Source organism: Archocentrus centrarchus, chromosome 7 (assembly GCF_007364275.1).
Source record: "Archocentrus centrarchus isolate MPI-CPG fArcCen1 chromosome 7, fArcCen1, whole genome shotgun sequence".
Taxonomy (NCBI): Eukaryota; Metazoa; Chordata; class Actinopteri; order Cichliformes; family Cichlidae; genus Archocentrus; species Archocentrus centrarchus.
In genome coordinates, this window is record NC_044352.1 from 20300514 (window position 1) to 20321842 (window position 21329).

The following is a 21329-nucleotide window of genomic DNA, read 5'->3' on the forward strand; positions in this document are numbered from 1 at the left end:
TATGTGGGCTGTCTGTTTCCGCTGGTCTGAGCTCTAATGAAGCCTCGCATCCTGAGTGATGTTCAGATTCTGGAAAACCAGTCACCATGCATGTTTAAGATCAAGCTGTCAGTTTGAAAAGCTGTTTTAAAGTGTGCAAGTCCCAAAGCCCTGTTTTAGGAACTACACATTTTAAAACAGCACTGCAACTACCGCTTGCTGTATGGCTTGGCGATTCAATTGTTTAATTATTCACATAAAATTATCTGATCACAGCAAATGTTTCTGAGTATGTTTTTTTTTTTTTTTCTTTCTTTCTGAAAAGTCCATCACACTGTTTTGATTTTCTGCACATCCTGATTTATTATTTACAAGCACTACACCATCAAAGAGCAGTTTATAACTCGCTGTAATGAGTTGTACACAAACATGAAGATTTTATCGTGTGGTGTGTTTTCAGCAGTCAGGCTTTACATATCGACCGTGTTTATCATATCTCTTCGAATACCAGCCTTTAATTTTATAATTATTAACCTTGTAAAGCCTGAATCATGAAATTATTGCCAAAAGTTAAGCATAAATTTGCATATATTAGTTTCAATTTGTATCGCTTTTTGCTATGTCCCACATATTTGTGCAAGAATTGGTTAAAAGTGTATTGTGTGATTTATTCAGTTTTTTTGTTTTTTTTTTGGGGGTGGGGTCACACTTATGATGTAGAGGTCTCCAAAACACTTGGCTTTACCACACATAAATTGCATTATTTATAAACATTTATTATATGTCAATGTACTGCTTATAAAGGCGGATAAAGGTAAACACACACAGACACATGCAGCTCTACCACTTGAACCCATCTCCAACCTTCTACCACCCCCCCCCCACCCCCCCTTAACCAACCCTCGTAATCATCCCCAAGCATGGCCTTCTGGTGGTTCATAATCTAAATTTAAACTATAGCAGGGCCAACTGCTCCTCCAGTCACTCTGGGCTCCTGCTATTTTTCCTGGACGTGGTGGGCTTATTCTGTCAGAGGCCCTCAGCCAGGCGGAGAGGCCTGTAGCTCTGCCTGGGTGAGACCGACAGAGGAAGAGAAGAAGAAGTTAGAGAAGTTGCCGGGGGAGCCTGCACAGGATCTGCTTTCACAAAGGGGAGATACACTGGACCCGAGTTTGGGATTTTACATTAAAACATCGAGTTTTGTCTGGAATTGGGAGCTTGTCTAAGGTAGAGACATCAATATGGCGTCCAACACAGAAGCGGCCAAGCCGATCATCATGAATGAAGAGGAGCTGAAGAGGAAGCAGAGGGAGAAGCTTAAGAAACTACAGGCCACTGGAGGCAACCCTCGACCCGCTCGATCCCTCTTCCTATTCAACCTCAAAAATCCCTTCCGCAAGGCCTGCATCAACATTGTGGAGTGGAAGTATCCTTTAGATCTTTCATGCACTCACATATACATAATGCTGACTCCTCAGATTAATGTGTGTTATTGAGCAGATGTTGGCTTAAAATAATTCCTTCAAATTGAAGACTATCAAGGCATTATGCAGTCATTGCAGTGTGTAGCCCTGGTTTAAAAATACTCACAGCAGGACAGTGAATTATTGGCCTTGTTCACCTGTGGTCAGCGTGCTCAAGCCAGGTCTCTTCCAAATGTGTGATAAGGTGGTCCCTGAAGTGTTAAGACTTTATGTTTCTGATCTATATCAAAGTCGAGTTTGCAGCCCGTGGATTTTCACCTGGAGCTAGTCAGAGCTCATGTGCCCGACAAAAATATCAGACAAAAAGCAATTAAGGAAGCGCTCTTCTCCGACTTGGTCCTTTTTTAAACAAAGAAGAGAGTGAAAAATGTCATTTCAATGTACAAGTAGGTCAGGAAGCAAGAGCATAGCACAGGCTGTTGATTGCACCTGTGGCCCCCGTAGGGAGCCTCATGCCCATTCCTAGATAATATGCAATTTCCATCCAGAATGGAAATAGTCGATCATATCAGTCCAGTGACAAGAACCTTGTCTTCACAGCATGTAAATTCAGGTTCATGGACTTTGAGTTTAACAGTGACCGCATTTTAAAACATTATGATGTGTAAAGAATATTTCTATTTGACATTTATTTTGGTAAGTCAGACCACGTCATAAGTTGTTCCCTTGCCACTGTTTAATCACATTGGTATGTGATTTGGTAACACAGTGCTTGGGTGCTGTATACAAAGCAAAGTTATAGAAAATGACTAAAACCTTTAAGACCATTAAAAAAAAAAAAAAAATCTATCCATGCACACAGAAGTCGGAATAAAGAAAGATTTCATAGAGTGTTCACTCTTTTTTCTTTCTTTCTTTCCTGATTAGCAGTCTGTGTTTAAATGGTTCAGTCATATTCTTGGGCTCTGCAGCTGTCCCACGGCATCACAGTGAGACATGATGCTGACCTGGCAGGGGAATTCTCTCAGAGAGCCCCCTATGGGTGAGAATGAAGCAGCACAGCAGGCAAGATTACATTAACTGTGAACGCTTTGCCGACTACTCGGTGGGCTGTTTTAGGAATGATGTTTCAGGCAGCGTTTAAAGGCACTTGTCAGTGTTAACGGAGCTGCAGAGTTGTATTTGTTACACTGAATCACAAACATAAAATGACTTACTCAGATAAATCAACCGACCTTTGTTTTACTTTTGAAAGTTTTTGCCACCCTCCCACTATCACCCATTATCATTATGACATGCTTAACGTAAGTGGATAAACCTAAGTGATATTTTGGGGTTCATTGGGATTTTTAACAGTAGTCTATGTGTACTGTTGTTGTGTTATTGTTATTGTATGATCCTGAGCTTCCCTTTCCAGAACCTTTGAGGTCATCATCTTACTGACCATTTTTGCAAACTGTATTGCTTTGGCTGTGTTTTTGCCCATGCCTGAAGAGGACACCAACAACACCAACTTAAATTTGGTAAATAAATATAAATCTCTTTTTTTATGCATGATACACGACTGTATGAGAATCATTGTGTAGTGGATGGTGATTATATTGATATTCATTTTTTATGCTTAAAGAATTAAAGAATCAAAACATTTTTTTTCTCATGTGTTCAGGTTTATGAAGGCTCGGTGTTTTACCGTAACTCACAGATGTACTTAAGGTCAGCAAATGAGTGTAGTAATATTAATCTACTACAGCTTTGAACCAGTGACATGCAGCGGGATCCCATTTAAATTTGTGTCCAGAAACAACTCGGTTCTTTATTTGGAGTCCCATCTGTGTCTGCAGAGGAACCAGTCATCAAGTGTCTCATTTTGAACCAGTGTAAAAAAGCTGGTGGCAGGTGTATGCTGCTGATGTGCGTCCAAAAAAATATTATGTTTCAACATAAGTAAGTGTGTGTTTTACTGCTGTGAAACTGGGGGTAGTTTATTATAGGTCAAAGACTACATAACCCAAAGATAAACAAGGTGTGTATGTGAGCAAAAATATATTTGATCTTGCACAGGGCATATACTTGGCCAGTATCAATTGGATGTGTTATATTGACACAGATGATTTCAACAAGGCCTGCTGTGATAAATGGATCACTTTCTCTTAGAGGTTTGGCATTTAACGCAAATGTCAACCATCACTAGCGATCGCTTACTATTTTACATTAAGTCAATAAACTCCACACATCTCTGGGTTAAAGTTCATGTCAGTCTCTATGATTTATAACCATTTAAACTTCATTAGGTGCCCAAACCTGATCTGATCTCTTCATTGGCCCTCTTTTTAAATCCTCCTTAGTTCTTACAGCGCCATTCCTCAGAGGCGAAAATGTAAGAAGAGATGAATCAACCCCCCGTTGCTGTTAGAAGTAGGTCAGCCTAGACAGTGTCATCCCACTGATGCAGGTGACACAGGAGAGCCCACCAGTGTTGCTTCATGTAACCACAGTTGCATATTCCAATAATATGATAGCTTGTAATGTTGATGCGCTACAGCCAAGCAGTGAAGCTTTCCTCTGTGAATTCATTTTACTGGGGTAACACTGGGTGAAAGTCAGTAAATGTGTGCACACTTGTTAGTGCATGCAAGGTTGGCCTTGGAGGTTCAAACTGATTAGGCGTGTGGGGACTGGTGCTTGCTGGTTCAGCTGCAGATTATTGACCTGATTTAAGGAAAGGAAAAGAAATATGTCAAATGAATTCTCTATTTTTGATTGTTAGGACAAAGTAGGACTGATTCCCTGGAGCTTTATTATACTGTTGTCAGCCTTTTGTTGTACAACATTTGTATTCAGATCTGCAGATAATAGCATCTAGTCTAAGAAAAAAAAAACCTGCACCGTTTTGAGTCTGCCTGTCACATGTCAACACTGAGAATACAAGCACAGTTATAGGGACAATTTGGAGATGATGCTTTTATTACGCCACTGATATTTTCTCTGTCTTCTGCAGTCTTCTCCTTTGCCTGACACATCTCACTTGCTACATTGTGTCAAAATGTTTCATCAACCACTCTGTGGGCGATGGCCCACCCTTCTGTTCCACCTTCTGGAGGTTATGTTTAATCTGCATCAAAATGAGCAAACTGGAGACAAAAGTTAATGAGCTGATACAATGCCAGCAACAGTTTTGCTGATCTTTTATGCTATTCTTTCTAGCATATGCTTCAGAAGTATGCCCGACAAGAGAACAAGTTTAGCCTTTGCTGACCTCCAGTGGTTTAACTTCTCACCTTGCTGTTGTTGTGTGTTGCTCAGTCAAAACAATGCTCTTCGGTCGGATGTCATTGTACTCTTTAAAATCCAAAGTTGTAATCAGTCATTTAATATTTTGTTAAAGGATTTAGCTTGAGAGTGAAAGTGTCAGCTTTATAAAATGTTCTCATTTTGTTTCTGTTACTGCAGGAAAGTCTGGAGTATATCTTCCTGATCATCTTCACGTTAGAGTGCTTCTTGAAGATCATAGCGTACGGCTTTGTGTTTCATGAAGGGGCCTATTTACGCAACTGTTGGAATATACTGGACTTTGTCATCGTCTTCATGGGGTAAGATGATCTCTTAGGTGCAGGTGGACACAGCTTATTTGTTGAAAATGTAATGCATACCAAAACTGAAATCCAATTTGGTTGAATGCCAATTTGGTAAGATTATTTTGCATTAATGTAGCCGTTTTGAGCACTTACGGCTGTCTTATCTTTTCCTGCAGCCTCTTCACCTTATTTATGGATACCGTAAACATGGTATCAGGTGTGCCAAAGGAGAAGGGTGGGGGGTTTGATATGAAGGCACTGAGAGCTTTCAGAGTACTGCGGCCTCTACGCCTCGTTTCTGGAGTCCCCAGTAAGAACCTGAGCACTGATCCACATGTACTACAGAGAGCTACTGATTCTGTATTATACTCCTTAAATTCATCTGATGCACTGTACATTGTAGAGTATGTGAAGAACATTTACTATGTGCATGGAAAGATAGCAGTACTAAGTTCTTGTGGTATTATAATAAACTGCGTTTTTCTGTTCCCTTGCAGGCCTCCAGGTGGTAATGAACTCCATCCTTAAAGCAATGCTGCCCCTTCTACACATTGCCCTGCTGGTCTTCTTACTGGTCACTATCTATGCTATCATGGGCCTGGAGCTCTTTAAGTGCAAAATGCATAAGACCTGTTATTACACAGACACAAGTATGTTTAAAGAAGCACAATCAGATGTACATACACTTGGGTCTTTATGTTGAGTTGATGCATACTGTGTATACTTTACTGGCTACATATGTATATAGTGTTATTAATATCTGTATATACTGTTCTGATGTGTGTATATGTATATACTGATATGTGTATTGATATATATTTTATGTATATAGTGTTTTTCTGTTCTATTTTATTTCATTTTTTATTCATCCTTTTCTGCGCTGAGCTGCTGTAATGCACAAATTTCCCCTTCGTGGGATCATTAAAGTTTGATCTTATCTTACTTGCCCCACAGATATCTATGCCATGGCAGAGGGTGAACTGCCTGCCCCCTGTGCTCAGGCTGGTAATGGACGTCGGTGCAAGAATGGCTCGGAGTGTCGACCTGGCTGGGAAGGTCCCAACAATGGGATCACCCACTTTGACAACATTGGGTTTGCCATGCTTACTGTATACCAGTGTATCACCATGGAAGGATGGACCAAAGTGCTCTACTGGGTCAGCAGCTAAATATTGTCTTAGTTTCAGTGTGAAGTTTGTAACCCAACAAAATTCACTGATTTTGGCTATTACTCTGGATTTCTCCCTTTAGGTTAATGATGCCATAGGGAATGAATGGCCGTGGCTCTATTTTGTTACCCTAATTTTGCTGGGCTCATTCTTCGTGCTCAATCTGGTTCTGGGCGTGCTCAGTGGGTAAGACCACTATTATCCTCTTTACTCTCCATTGTACTGTTTATTGTGTAAATGTAACATTTTCACCTAAACAAATAACTAATAAAATAAATAACACAGAGAGTTTACCAAAGAGCGAGAAAAAGCCAGGTCACGTGGAGAGTTCCAGAAGTTACGAGAGCGTCAGCAGCTGGATGAGGACCTCCACGGCTACATGGAGTGGATCACTCACGCTGAAGTCCTGGATGCTGATAGAGAAGGAAAAGGTGAGCACTAGAAAAAACAAACTCAGAACATTACTCATAGAAGAGGCAATGTCAAATTACAACTGTAATTATCTTGTTAGGACTCCTGCCTTTGACCAGTGGAGATTCAGACACAGACAGTCTGTATGACCTGGAAGGCAAGAGTCAAATAATCTACTACTAGTGAGTTTCCCATTGTGCAAATTTATAAATACTGGCATTCAATATCTATGGCAACATGAAATAGTAAATTTGGGTTATTTTTACGTTTAGCCGTCTGGCTCGTCGCTGGAACCGTTTCCTCAGGATGAAGTGCCTGGTGTACGTGAAAACCAAGGCGTTTTATTGGGTGGTGATGTTCCTGGTCTTCCTCAACACTCTGACCATAGCCACAGAGTACCACCACCAGCCTGACAGCCTGACTTCCTTTCAAGGTTGATCATTTATGTATATATTTGAATGGAAACTTATTTTGCATAAATTCCATGTATTAATTCATTTGTCTTCGTCTTCTATCACCTCAACAGATGTGGCTAGTCGGGTGCTGCTGGTGCTGTTTGTCATTGAGATGTTTGTGAAGATGTACGCTCTGGGACCCAGGGCGTATTTCATGTCTCTGTTTAATCGTTTCGACTTCTTTGTGGTGCTATGTGGCATCCTGGAGATGATCATGTTGTCTGCAGGAGCTGTGGCTCCCCTGGGTTTCTCTGTACTCAGGTGTATCCGCCTGCTGAGGATCCTCAAAGTCACAAAGTAAGGCAAGGTCCCGTAAATGTGCCTGTTGCATCGGTTTAAACTATTATAGTGGAACTCATTGCCAGTTACGACCTCTCGTTTGTGTTTCAGGTACTGGAAGTCGCTCAGTAATCTTGTGGCCTCTCTCCTCAACTCTGTTCGCTCCATCGCCTCCCTGCTTCTTCTTCTTTTCCTCTTCATTGTCATTTTCTCACTCCTGGGCATGCAGGTTTTTGGAGGGAAATTCAATTTCTCTGACCACAGGCCCAGGCGCAGTAACTTTGACAACTTCCCTCAGGCCCTGATCAGTGTGTTTCAGGTGAGCCTAGGCACTTATTGGCACAGGCTCCTCTTTAAACTCTTACCAGTGATTGATTTGATGTTGTTCCACCACATTTCTATGATGAGTAGTTTAAATGAAGCTCATTTCACATTTCAGCTGCAGTCCTATTCATTTATACATCACAATAAGAAATCATTTTGCTCCTTTTTAACTCTTTTAACCATTTCTCAGATCCTCACAGGAGAGGACTGGACATCCATCATGTACAATGGAATTATGGCCTATGGAGGGCCTGTCATACCCGGCATTCTGGTCTCCATCTACTTTATTATTCTCTTTGTCTGTGGAAACTGTATCCTTCTCACATACGCACACTGTTATTTGGGCATAGAAATAATGTAACCTAACAACAAAGGTTCAGTTTTTTCCTGAGCTCTTTGCAAACAGATATCCTCCTCAATGTCTTCCTCGCTATCGCCGTCGACAACCTCGCAGAGGCTGAGAGTTTGACTTCAGCTCAGAAAGAAAAGGCGGAGGAGAAGTTGAGGAAGAAGCTGCTAAGGTGAAAGACAAAAACAATGTCACAATGTTAATCTGCTCAGTCTATGCGTTCCTAATTTTCATTCTTTCCTCGTTATCGTGCAGGACAAAAATGCCAGAGAAGACTGATGAGGAGAGAGAGAGGATCGCTAAGAAACTGGCAGAGCAGAGGGCCAAGATGGAGGGCATGCCTACTACAGCCAAGGTTACTGTGGTTTCTGGCATCATATCGCCACCTTCTTAAAATAATGCCCTGAGTCATTTTTTAATCTTTGGTTCAGTTTTTTGTCTTTTCTGAAAAAGTGTTATAAATGAATTAGGCCATTATTTCAAGAGGGTGACAATATCATATGTTTACTCTTGAAAGTTATATTAATTAGGACCATAAGTATATATAGAAAAAATGTATGTCCTCTTTTTTTTTTTTTAGCTCAAAATCGATGAATTTGAGTCTAATGTCAATGAAGTAAAAGATCCGTTTCCACCAGCTGACTTCCCAGGTAATACAATAAAATATATTTGAACCTTTCCGAGTGATGTAGTTGTAGCACCGGCTGTTTACCGGGGCTGCTGTGTTGGCGCTGATACAGTATAAGTATAGAAACCTATCATCACAGTTAGACTCAGCTAATTCCCTGCGTTGTGTTTATAGCACACATCTCTGATGACTACCATATAAAGCCTACAGCATTATTCAGCACTGGGAGATATCTCTTGGGTCTTTGCTTCAGGCTTTCATTTGAATACCTTCAGTAATTTTCACTGCACTCTAGAATTGTGAGTCTTTTTTTATTCATTGTAGGTGATGATGAGGAGGAAGAGCCTGAAATCCCTATCAGCCCTCGGCCCCGACCAATGGCTGATCTCCAACTGAAGGAAGAAGCAGTTCCTTTACCTGAAGCTAGCTCCTTTTTCATTTTTGGCCCTCAGAACAAGTAGGAAACAGACCGTCATCCTGCTCAACACCAACCTGAACATAATATAATATCCCGATAAATAATGCAAACATATATCTGTGCCTGTGTATTTTTACAATCCAGGTTCCGTAAACTTTGCTACAAGATCATCAATGCTTCATCCTTCACCAATTTAATCCTCCTGTTCATCCTGCTCTCCTCCATCTCATTGGCAGCTGAGGACCCTATTGATCCCAAGTCCTACAGGAACCAGGTAAAAGCCAGATCTGGCTGGACACAGTAAACAATAAATGTTTAAAGAAAGCAAAACTGTTTTTTTTTTTTATGCTTTTGTTCAGATCCTGGCCTATGCTGACATTGTCTTCACATCGGTATTCACCATCGAGATTGTACTGAAGGTAGATTTAACAGCGACTGTTATTATTGATTAATCAGTTAGTTTATTAATAGTTTTCCAATTAAAAGTTTAAGAGACTGAAGTTTAGAAGGTCAGTTTTATGTGTACAACTGTACTTTATTTCACTGACAGATGACGGTGTACGGAGCATTCATGCACAAAGGCTCTTTCTGTCGTAACTCTTTCAACATCCTGGATCTGATTGTGGTCGGAGTGTCTCTTCTGTCTATGGGAATGGAGTGAGTTTACATGATGAGGCAGTCAAGTTTGATAAAAAATGTTGCCATTGTTATTTTTTTTTTTTTATAACCTAAATTTCACATTTTCTTTTGTTGTCTGCAGATCCAGTGCCATCTCCGTGGTGAAGATTCTCAGGGTGCTGAGGGTGCTGAGGCCTCTCAGAGCCATCAACAGAGCCAAAGGATTAAAGGTAGAATACATGCACGTTTGCCTTAGGCAAGATCTGTGTGTCTGGGTGGAAGGGATCAGATAGATTCTTTAAAAGTGTCAAATAAGTGTAAAATACCGTATCACGCATAAATACCCAGTTTTCAAAATCTTACATAAAAGTTAAAAAAGTATCATTAGCAACAAGTAATTAAAGTATAAAAACCTGAAATACTGAAGCACTCCTTCTATGGCCCAAGTTTTTTTTTTGGTTTTTTTTATTTAGCATATGAAATCAGAGTACTGATGCATTTGTTTATCACTCTCATTATACTGTTGTAGTAAGTTTAGCAGATATAGTTGCAGGTAAGTCAGGGGTGAGCAACATTTTTTTCAAGGGGGCCACACTGACTTACCTTCCTGAGGGCCTGTAATTGTCACATGGGGACACTGACTTTTCTGCACCTTATACTTCAGTCTGGTCAGTAGTGTTTTATACTTTGTTAAACAATGTTGACTTTATTGTTTTATGCTGTAAAATAAACCCACTGTCCCCATATGAGGACATTTTTTAAAATGCATGTAACAGCTATGTAACAAAGTAATGACTTCCTGTTCAAAGACAAATTTAATTTACATATTTATCAGATCCAACAAATCCCAAATGGCAGGAGTAATTCAAAATGCATCCCAAACAAGAGCTTAGGTCTCAGAAGGTTAAATAAAAGGTAAAGTGCTGCACATTAGATAAGTGAATCAAAGCATAGTATAAGTTACATAGAAACTATTACAAACATAAAAGAAAAATCTACCTGAATGCTATATCTTATATCTTTCCAACCAGATTCACCTTCATCTTTCCAATGGTCTGATATGCACCACTGCATAGGTCACTGATGAAATACATTGCACTGGAATTGAGTTAGATGACAATAAAGACCACTGCATTCAGTGCCCTTGATATTCCTTAGCACAAGGTAGCCTCACTGATTTTTTTTGGAGGTCATTTTCTTTTCCTTTGCAGGTCGTATTAAGGCGGTTTGCTGGCTGTGGGGCTGTATTTTCGCCCAGGTGTGAGTTAGGTAGTTTAGTCCAGTGTTCTACTGGAAAGTAACTAGTAATTCACTCTAAAAGGACTTAATAAATGTAGTAGAATATAAGTGTAAATTAAATTACCTGATATTTGCCGATAAATATGGAATTTGAGTGACCAGTTGGTACTGTCTCCACTTCTCCTCGGTGTTTATTGGTCTCTGTTTGTCTTATATGACAGCATGTGGTCCAGTGCGTATTTGTGGCCATCAAAACAATTGGTAACATCGTACTGGTCACCCTGCTGCTGAATTTCATGTTTGCCTGCATTGGAGTCCAACTCTTTAAGGTATTTTTTTAAGTGCTATAATACCATCAAGGTTGTAAATCAGAACTACTCTTTAGTAAGTAAACATAGAAGCCTAACTGCTAAATGTGTCACTGATCCTTCCTCTTCCAGGGTAAATTCTACAGCTGCACGGACGTGTCCAAAATGACTAAGGAGGAATGCCAGTAAGGAAACCAGCATTCATCACATCACAGATTTTATTCAGCCGTCAGTCTATTTTAATTAATGGTTCACTGTGTCTGCTCTCAGGGGATTCTTCTTGAAGCACATGGAGAATTCCCTGCAAGACACAGTAGTAGCAAAAAGAGAATGGCTCAACAGTGACTTCAACTTTGACAACGTGCTCAATGGAATACTGGCTCTATTCACCGTTTCCACATTTGAGGGCTGGCCAAAGTAAACACAGAATCTGTTTTGGTTTGATCAGTTGCATCTGTGATTAGCTTATTATTGTTTACCTGAGTTAAAGTTAGAAAGTGACATAGAAGTATTTCCCATAGAAGGCCTTTCTCTCTCTCTGTGTGGAGTTTGCATGTTCTCCCCGTGTTTGCGTGGGTTTCCTCCCACATTCCAAAGACATGCACTTACTGGGGTTAGGTTAATTGGCTACACTAAATTGCCCGTAGGCGTGAATGAGAGCATGAATGTGAGTGTGAAAGGTTGTTTGTCTCTCTGTGTTGGCCCTGCGACAGGCTGGCGACCTGTTCAGGGTGTACCCTGCCTCTCGCCCTATGACAGCTGGGATAGGCTCCAGCCCCCCCGTGACCCTGAATAGGATGAGCGGAAGGAAGCGAATGGATGGATGGATGAATTTGACTATATCTCTAATCGCATTTGTTTACAGACTCTTATACAGAGCTATAGATTCAGCTCAGGAAGATATGGGCCCTGTCTTCAACAACCGTGTCGACGTGTCCATCTTCTTCATTATCTACATCATCCTCATAGCCTTCTTCATGATGAACATCTTTGTGGGCTTTGTCATAGTCACCTTCCAGGAGCAGGGTGAGCAGGAGTACAAGAACTGTGAGCTAGACAAGAACCAGGTAACTACTAGCCTAATCATTCAAAATTAAAACATATTGTGACAATTTTATTTTTCTTTTAACACACCTCCTGTTTGTCCTGCGTCCCTTTAGCGTCAGTGTGTGCAGTATGCTCTGAAGGCTCGTCCTTTGAGGTGCTACATACCCAAAAACCCGAACCAGTACAGGGTCTGGTACATTGTCACCTCCTGCTACTTTGAGTACCTCATGTTCTTTCTGATTATGCTGAACACTTTGTGTCTGGGGATGCAGGTATGTAAATTATGTTTCGTGTATTAAAAGTCCTTACAGAAAATACTGAATGTCATTATTCAGTATCTTCAGTCCAGGAACCAGACTAATCTGATAGCTCTTGATTTATATGCTTTAGCAGAATGCCTCTGGCTTATCCTGTCCACCTTGCTGGAGCTGGTGACAGTGACAACATTTTTCTAAGATGGGGCGGGGTCTGTTTACATTCTTCTGTCACTCAGTATTATGTCACATATTTTATGCTCTAAATGGCTGTAGGCCTATTGAAAAGGATTGTCAGCACCAGCTGATACTCACAGACTTTATAAAGATGGGCATAGCCTGTGGGCTTAAAAAGTGAAGCTAGTGTGGATATGCCTTAAACCTGCATTATTTTTTAATAGCCAGCAGGGGGCAACACTTCTGAAAAACATTTTCCTTGGTCTCAGACAGGGCTGCTACAAATAAAACTCTAATGGGGCACAATTGTCTATTACTTATTACTTCAATCAAATACTTTTTTCCTTGGTGTATTAAAATGTGTTATATGAATTTATCTTGCTTAGGTCACTATGAGTGTACTGCTGCAACAATAAAAACTGAGTCAAATATTTAAAGTTCAAATCTCTAAGTGAAAATAGTGCCTCTCGTGCCCAACACCAAAGTCCAACATTTAAAACTTACATTCAGGTCATGTCATCACACATGAATCTTTTTTTAATATAGATTATCTTTGGATAACTGCCTGCCTGCACCAACAACAGCTTGTGCACAGACACACCTGCAAGATCTGCACCTCAGCTTTTATTTTAGGTTAAACGCAGCATTAGATAAAGAAAAAAACGTTAGAAAAAAAAAAATGTTATATTCTCCTGGGAAACACAGGAGCTTGCTAAAACTCAAATCTGAGATATAACTGTGGCACAGCAGATCAGTAACTAGAAGCAGGCCCCGGTAAAAGGTGTCTGGTGGTTTTAGTTTTTACTACATGATGTTGATTTAGAAAAATCTGCAAAGTGCTCCCATTTCAAGTTAAATAGATGATAAGAAGGACATGCATTTTCTCGTGGCTACTGTGAAGGATCGCATGGACGTGCACTCTCAGCCAGATCCATCCCTCCCTGTGATGAACAGTTTTAAATAAACAAGTTGGCTAAAATGCAGAGGCTGAAAACTGTTGTCCAGAAATCAGTGACTATGTTCATCTTTTATATGGAGTCTGCTGTTAATAACGGCCCTTGGAAATTGTACATGAACTGAGAGGTTCTAGATTATTTCTAATTTGTGCATTTGTCTGGTGATGCTGGGTGACGTTGTCTTGTGTACTCTGCCCAAATCAAAATGGTTGTTTATTGGAGCATTCACTTTATGAAAACTTAAAAAAAAAAAAAAGAAAAAGAACCATGAGATAAAAACACGAGGCTGTATAAATGCTGACTGCCCTACATGCAGTATTTCTTTGACAATTTATCAGCACAATCTTGTGGTGCATGTTAATTTTCAGAAAGATTTGCAAAGGAACAGACAACATTTAAATGAGACCAAATTTTCAACGGTGTCAGTTTGGTGCTAATTTTTGTGTTTTTAAAGGCTAATCCTAGCTTATTGCAATTGTAATCTTATTAGTGTAGGTTTGTCTATCAATCCTATTACCAAACAGTTGACTGTTTGCTGACAGGATTGTTGACTGTTCAACTGACTGTTAGTGTATTTGTATTTTATCGCATTAGTAACGATAACATTTTTAAATTGATCTATTTTCTTTCCCCGCCGAACAGCACTGTAACCAGTCGGACCATGTCACAAAGCTGTCAGACACACTCAACTTGATCTTCACGGTACTTTTCACTGTGGAGATGATTCTCAAGCTGATGGCCTTCAAAGCAAGGGTAAACGCTCTAACAGTGATTGTTGTTCAAATGCTTCTCCACCCAGTCTCACTACCTAATGTGTCGGCATGCTTCACCTCTCCTTGCAGGGTTACTTTGGAGACCCCTGGAACGTTTTTGACTTCATTATTGTTGTTGGTAGCGTTGTTGATGTCATCCTGAGTGAAGTCGATGTGAGTACATACAAAACTTAAATATTTCATATCAGTGCTAAAGAACAGCATTGTTTTCAGATCCTCTGTGCAGGTGATGTATATGAAATCCCTTTGTGTTGTCACAGTGAGACATTTCCAGTGTAATTTCATTTGGAATGACAGAATGTATTGATTCAGTAATCTGACCCAGAAGCATGTAATTGTGGCCCAACAGCTGATTGGCACCAGGAGAACTAGTTCATGGGACATGGTCAGTACTGTTGTTGTCCATTTCCATCTTATCCCCCCCACCCCCCCACCCCTCACCTCCCCCCTCCTCAATGCCTTGTGCAGCCTCGAATGCATTTCATCACAAAAGCACCATCTGATGTCTTGTGTGAGCACAAATATCAGTTAAGAATTCAGAGTTATTTTATCTGGTAATGCTGCTCAGTGTTTCCTCTTGGTTATCACAGTTTTTGTTTTTCAGTCATGGTTGCACTGCAGTGCCCTCATTTTTCCATCCACCAGCACAAGCTTGTAGCAGTTTCACCTTTCACTGATTCCTCAGGACCAATCCCTCTGCCACCCATGTGCCTCACTGCTCATCTGTCTATCCTCCACAGAGTGCCCTGACTGAAAGTGGAGGGCTGTACTGTCTCCATGGCTGTGTAAATATCTGATCTGCACTGCTGCATGAGCCTTGCTGTGTGAGCACTCCACTATGTTGCCCACTAAACTACAGCACTGCTGTAACAGAGCGTGTGTTGCTTCCCCTTCTGGTAAAACGTTTCTGTTTACGCTGTCTGTGTCATCTTACAGAGCAGATATAAAATAAAATCTCAAGGGGGTTGCTATATTATGTTGCAGTATTGCTCATATTATTTCTATAAACATGGCTATGTCTCAAGACTGTGTACTATATTGGCAGGAAGCATTAATCATTGCTTGACTGATCAAAAACAGTTAATATGTCGGCAATAAAGCGTGTGTATTTTGTCTACTTTGCATGAGTTACAAGTTGCAAGCGGCTTCAATCTGAAAACTTTGTAACTCATCAAAAGTGGACTCTGATATTAACCCTACTTTGAGGTTGTAAATCATTTCTTAATAATATTTAACATTATTATTAAATACAACACATAACACTGCGACCTCTCACCTCCTCATCTGCTTTGTGTAGGAGACGAATCCGATGCAAGTCATTGCGGTAAGCCTAAACTCTTCAGACATTCAAACCCAGTCATGTTTTTGTGTTTCACTTGCGATTTCTTTTCATTAAATTCTTTCTTTGCGTCCAAAGGACTCTGAAAATGCATCTGTTTCTATCACCTTCTTCCGACTCTTCCGTGTTATGCGTCTGGTCAAACTGCTGAACCGTTCAGAGGGCATCCGTAACCTGCTGTGGACCTTCATCAAATCTTTCCAGGTTGTTGCACATGATTTTTATTTCAAATCTCCAGTGTGCTCCCAAGTCATCACTTTTTTAATAATCCGATTGTTTTCTGTCTACAGGCGCTGCCTCATGTAGCTCTGCTCATCGTGATGCTCTTCTTTATCTATGCTGTCATTGGGATGCAGGTACAGAAAAGAGCCTCAGTATTTGTTTTGTCAAGGTTGCCAGTATGTTTCTGGTTAAATATTTTTTTGTTATTAATTAATGATAAAGATAAGAGATAAGATAAGATAAAACTTTAATGATCCCACGACGGGGAAATTTGCGCATTACAGCAGCTCAGTACAGAGAAAAATGATGAATAAAAACAAATGAACTAAAATAGAATAGAATAAAATAAAATAGAAAAAAACTATACGCATATACATAAGCACTATATACATAAATAAAATATATATATCAATGTCAATACACACATGTACATATACACACACATCAAAACACTATATACAGATATCAAAACATTATATACATTTGTAGCCGAAAGTGATTTGAAATGGGATTGTTTCAACCTTCAGATCTTTGGGAAGATTGCATTAATGGATGGTACCCAAATCAACCGCAACAACAACTTCCAGACATTCCCTCAGGCTGTTCTGATGTTATTCCGGTGAGTCTCTGGACCAGGTTCTGGGCATCAAATATAATGTTTTGAACACAAAGCAAACTCTCACTCTTTGGTTTGTGTTTTCATATCCAGATGTGCCACTGGAGAGGCTTGGCAAGAGGTCATGATGGCTTCAATGTATGGAAAAAAGTGTGACCCCATGTCTGACATCCTACCAGGAGAAGAGTACACCTGTGGGTCCAATTTTGCTGTCTTTTACTTCCTCAGCTTCTACTGTCTCTGTGCCTTCTTGGTGAGAATTTGGCAGTTTTCTTTTAGATGTTATATAATCATATAGGAAGGATCATACACATGAAATGACAATCATAGAAACACTCAAACAGTCTGTGTGTTCAACCGCCTATTTTTCCTTACCTATACTACCAGATCCTCAACTTGTTCGTAGCTGTCATTATGGACAACTTTGACTACCTGACCCGTGATTGGTCTCTGCTTGGTCCACACCATCTGGATGAGTTTAAAAAGATCTGGGCTGAATATGATCCCGAAGCCACGTGAGTATGGAATCTCACTTCTTAAGTTATTTAATTTCAAATAAAGCTTGGGATATTGATTCATTGGGTGTTTCTCTGATACAACAGGGGAAGAATCAAACATCTGGATGTGGTGACGTTGCTGCGAAGCATTCAACCTCCTCTTGGCTTTGGCAAATTCTGTCCTCATCGGGCTGCATGCAAGGTAGACAGGCATGAAGTAACACTACTTAGTGCTCTCACCTAAAGGAGCTTATATTAAATTTGTTGTTCTAATAATTGCTTATTACCTGCTTTCTGCAGCGCTTGGTCGGTATGAACATGCCTCTCAACAGTGATGGCACCGTCACCTTTAATGCCACCCTTTTCGCTCTGGTCAGGACTGCACTAAAAATTAAAACAGAAGGTACGGTGCAGCCAGACCTGTTCTAAACAGCGGTGGTACATATTTTATCTCATCTACTTACTGTGAAAATGCCCAATTGTCTTGAATTGTTCCTAACAGGTAACTTTGAGCAGGCCAATGAGGAGCTGAGAGCCATTATAAAGCAGATCTGGAAACGCACCAGCATGAAACTCTTAGATCAGGTCATTCCTCCTATAGGAGGTGAGGCTGTAGAATAGTATGCATCACGTTTCACATTTACAAAAAAAATCCAGTGTTTCTCACACAGAGCGCACTGTGATTGGTTGTGTCTGGTTATAGATGATGAGGTGACTGTGGGGAAATTCTACGCCACCTTCCTGCTGCAAGACCATCTCCGCAAGTTCATCAAGCATCAGGAGGAGTACTACGGCTACCGGCCAACTAAGAAGAGTGCCTCAGGTCCGGAGATCCAGGTGAGCTGAGTTTTTCTTCTTTTCATTTCAGCTTACAGTGCAAGTATATGTACTGCACACTGTATATTAGCAGTACTCAGCTTCATCTTTCATCCTCTTCTTTTCCTTACAAGCACAGTGCTACGTGCCTCTGCCCTTCATATATTCTCCATGTTTTTCTAGGCGGGTCTGAGGAGTATAGAGGAAGAAGCAGCTCCAGAGATGCACAGGGCCATTTCAGGAGACCTGCAGAATGAAGAAGAAATGGAAAGAGCCATGGAGGAGGCAGGAGAAGAGGCCATTTATCAGGTGCAACACAATGTTCTCAACAACAGTGTATTCGTATTCCCATTCTGCATCACCATTATTGTGTGTTCCTACAGTTCTGGTTATGGCCACCTTTTTTTTTTTATTAATAACAAAATATTTAGTGGGTGGAGACTTTTTTCAGCTTTTCATTCATTAGAAACCTTTCCAAATCTTGAAAAGCAGTCATGTTGGAGATGACATCAACTTACATATGAATGCAAACACACAAGAGTTTGTTAAACTCGCCTTTACTTTGTATGGCTGGAGTGGCTTTTGCATTTCATCATTAATATGTATTGTATTTCCAGCGTTCACACCATCTGTTTGGTAACCGGGTAGAGTCGTTCTCCGCTGAGCCTGCTAACACTCAGTCCCAACAGATGACCAACCAGCGACCCCTCAGTTTCACAGAGAGTCAGCCTGAGTCTCCACCAAGCTCGGCCTCAGCCTTGGTGCCTGGTACAGAATTTTTCCCCACAACTCCACCAAAGAGCAATACTAACAACAATGCCTTTGCAGAGTAAGTACCAAAACACTCTCCTAATTAGTTTGATAACATAGCGTGTAATTATGTATGATGATTTTTGTTGCCTTTCAGATTTTCATTTGAAAGAGAAGGGACTCCAGATGAGTTTTACAATCCGTGTGAGGATGAGGAGCCAGGTACAACAAGACCAGATATAATGTGCATGTTGAATCCAAACCACAGAATGAAGCTCTTTAATCAGACTTCAGAGGCATTTTGCATGGGGATGCTTTAGCAGAAATTTAAAATGGCCCTGGAAAATAATAATAATAACTGGCAAATTAATAAGTTGAGACATAAGGCATGGGAATATTTGCTTATTTATATATTCATTGATTTATTTATTCTACCTCTTTTAGCCAGCAGACATGCCTGGAACTTCACAGTGAGAACAGACAGAACACAGGTAATATTTTATTGAAGGCTGACTCATCCAAGAACAGATTATGTAGGCAATATATGAATACTTACCTTCTCTATGCAGTTCCCTTATGACCCTAACTATGGTGACAGTCAGAGTCAGAGTTCACATACTGCAGCCGACCAGTTGGTCCAAGAGGTAAGTGTCAAAGCAGCTGATTAGGTCCTCTATTCTACTCTAATTGCCACCTCTGACATCAGGGAATCTGCTGTCAGGTCTGTCAGAGATGGGTGATAATGAACTAACTTCCTTTTCCACACTGGCCTCATTTCTTGGACACAAGTTAAGGCCGGTTTTGGACTGAATTAACTTTCTCTCTGTGAGAAGTGAGCACAGTTAAGATTAACCCATTACATTCATTTTAAAAGCAGCATCAAACCCCTTAAGATGACAAAGATATATAAAAGATGAAAATATTTCTGTATTTGTAATTATGGCCCCATTTAAAGTCATTAAAATGAATCACAAACTTAAAACATCAGGAACAGGTGCTATTAACACACCAAAAATGTTACTGTATGTAAGCATGGACCTGAATGTTGTTTCTTTAGGCTCTAGAGAACGGTGGACTGGTGTCCCTGGCCAGGGACCCAAGCTTTGTCTCGCTAACTAAGAAGGAGATGGCTGAAGCCATGCACATCCCCATAGCTGAAATGGAGGGTGTGGCTCAGGGCATCCTCAACGAACGCTCCAGCAGCATGACCTCAGTCAAAAAGAGACGTCCCATCCCTGTTCCTCCTTCAGCCCCAGCTGTGCCAAAAGTGGAAAAAGGCCATGCTGATCCAGCTGTGAGGAGAAAGAGACGTCCAATTCCCACAGTTCCCTCCACAAAGGGACCGTCTGAGGCTGACTCCGGAGTGTAGGGATTGTCACTCGAGTTTACATGGTTATCATGACTTTTTGTCTTTTTCAACACTAGTGTGTGATTCCACCTCACATCACTTTACCAAGCTTGTTGCGTCTTTGAGAATCTGTATCTGTCAGGTTGGCCCAAGACCTACAGACAGTTTGGATCAGGTTTCATGTTTCGGTTGAAACATTAACCGAGAAGTAACAATATATCTGATAATGAAGCATCTAATACTTCAGATTTATTGAATTAATAAAAACACTGAACTTATCACAGAGTAAACGGATTGATGCACTTCTTTCTTTGTAGTGTTTGTTGAGGTTATCCATTCCATAGCCTTTGGGACAGCCACGTCAGTGAGCCGAGCGTCTTACTAAAGCCTCACCGAGGAAGGTCAGAAAGCCACCTGTGGCTAAAATGTCACTTAGTGAATACATTAAGAAGGCAACTTTATTGTGTCTTTACTGCACTGCAGTTAACAGAGGACAATGGGACAGGATTCCACTAGGGGGAACCAGTGACTGAGTTTCTTTGCACTCAGGCCCCAAAACGTTTACATATCTTAAAAGGGGTTCCGGTGCTAATGATGCAAGATGAAGACTTACTGATTAGAACTCACTGTGTTTTAGTCCTGAAAAAGATTTCTCTTGCTCACAACTGCTGTTGTATGCAGCATGAGGGGAAACTGCAGTAAATCTAATGCAATAATTCTCCAATGATCTAGCTGTAATAAACATTTTATTCACTTCAAACACATGCACAAGAAGTGTCTACATTTTTAAGTCACTCTACTGCTACAAGTTTTGCTTTTCACATATATTTGTAATGAATAAGCATTGGTGGCAGTTTAGTAGATGACTCTTCAGCATACCTGGGGTATGGTTGATTTAACTTGATACATCACTGAGCCTTATTTTACTCATAATTGTGTGGACATAATTTTTGCACTTGTTTCATGTTTGTGCTTAACATCAGATATTGACAGCACTGTTTTTATTTTTTGTTTTTTTACATTATCCTCAGACTTGCTGTCACACATACCTAATGTTTAAGATTATGGAGATACTGATAGTTTGAGTGATCCTTCCATCGTAAGTCTCTTTAAGTTCTAAATTTGTGCCATTAAGGCTTGGTTTTACTTTGGTGTGTTCACCATTGGCAAAACAAATAAATCATCCAAAAAAATTTACCTCTCGAAGTTTTCTTTAATAACAGACACCTAACAACAAAATGGTAAAAGTGTTCAAATGATCAAAATTAATGATAGAAATGTACTTCTGCAATGAGTTAGTGCAGACAGACGCTTTATAAGAAGCAAGGTGCATGCTTTTCCTGGTGCCTCTGTAGAAG

At 40.4% G+C, this 21329-nt stretch overlaps 1 protein-coding gene across 1 annotated transcript; it reads left to right on the top strand.

Annotated features, from left to right (window-relative positions):
- The first annotated feature begins 1220 nt into the window (after positions 1–1220).
- Positions 1221–20996, top strand: LOC115783491 (dihydropyridine-sensitive L-type skeletal muscle calcium channel subunit alpha-1-like). Its single transcript, XM_030734341.1, has 45 exons — positions 1221–1405; positions 2821–2926; positions 4854–4993; positions 5155–5288; positions 5476–5628; positions 5933–6135; positions 6230–6333; positions 6433–6578; positions 6659–6740; positions 6831–6991; positions 7085–7310; positions 7404–7611; positions 7807–7927; positions 8023–8137; positions 8221–8320; positions 8546–8615; positions 8918–9050; positions 9156–9285; positions 9371–9430; positions 9562–9668; positions 9772–9859; positions 11090–11197; positions 11309–11361; positions 11447–11593; positions 12042–12243; positions 12337–12495; positions 14253–14363; positions 14453–14536; positions 15124–15168; positions 15681–15707; positions 15801–15926; positions 16013–16078; positions 16472–16563; positions 16654–16813; positions 16948–17075; positions 17163–17259; positions 17358–17460; positions 17560–17661; positions 17761–17894; positions 18057–18182; positions 18491–18702; positions 18781–18845; positions 19068–19114; positions 19193–19267; positions 19681–20996. Exons 1-45 carry the CDS (start codon positions 1221–1223, stop codon positions 19990–19992), a joined length of 5553 nt encoding a protein of 1850 aa, XP_030590201.1. The 3' UTR covers positions 19993–20996.
- The last annotated feature ends 333 nt before the right edge of the window (positions 20997–21329 follow it).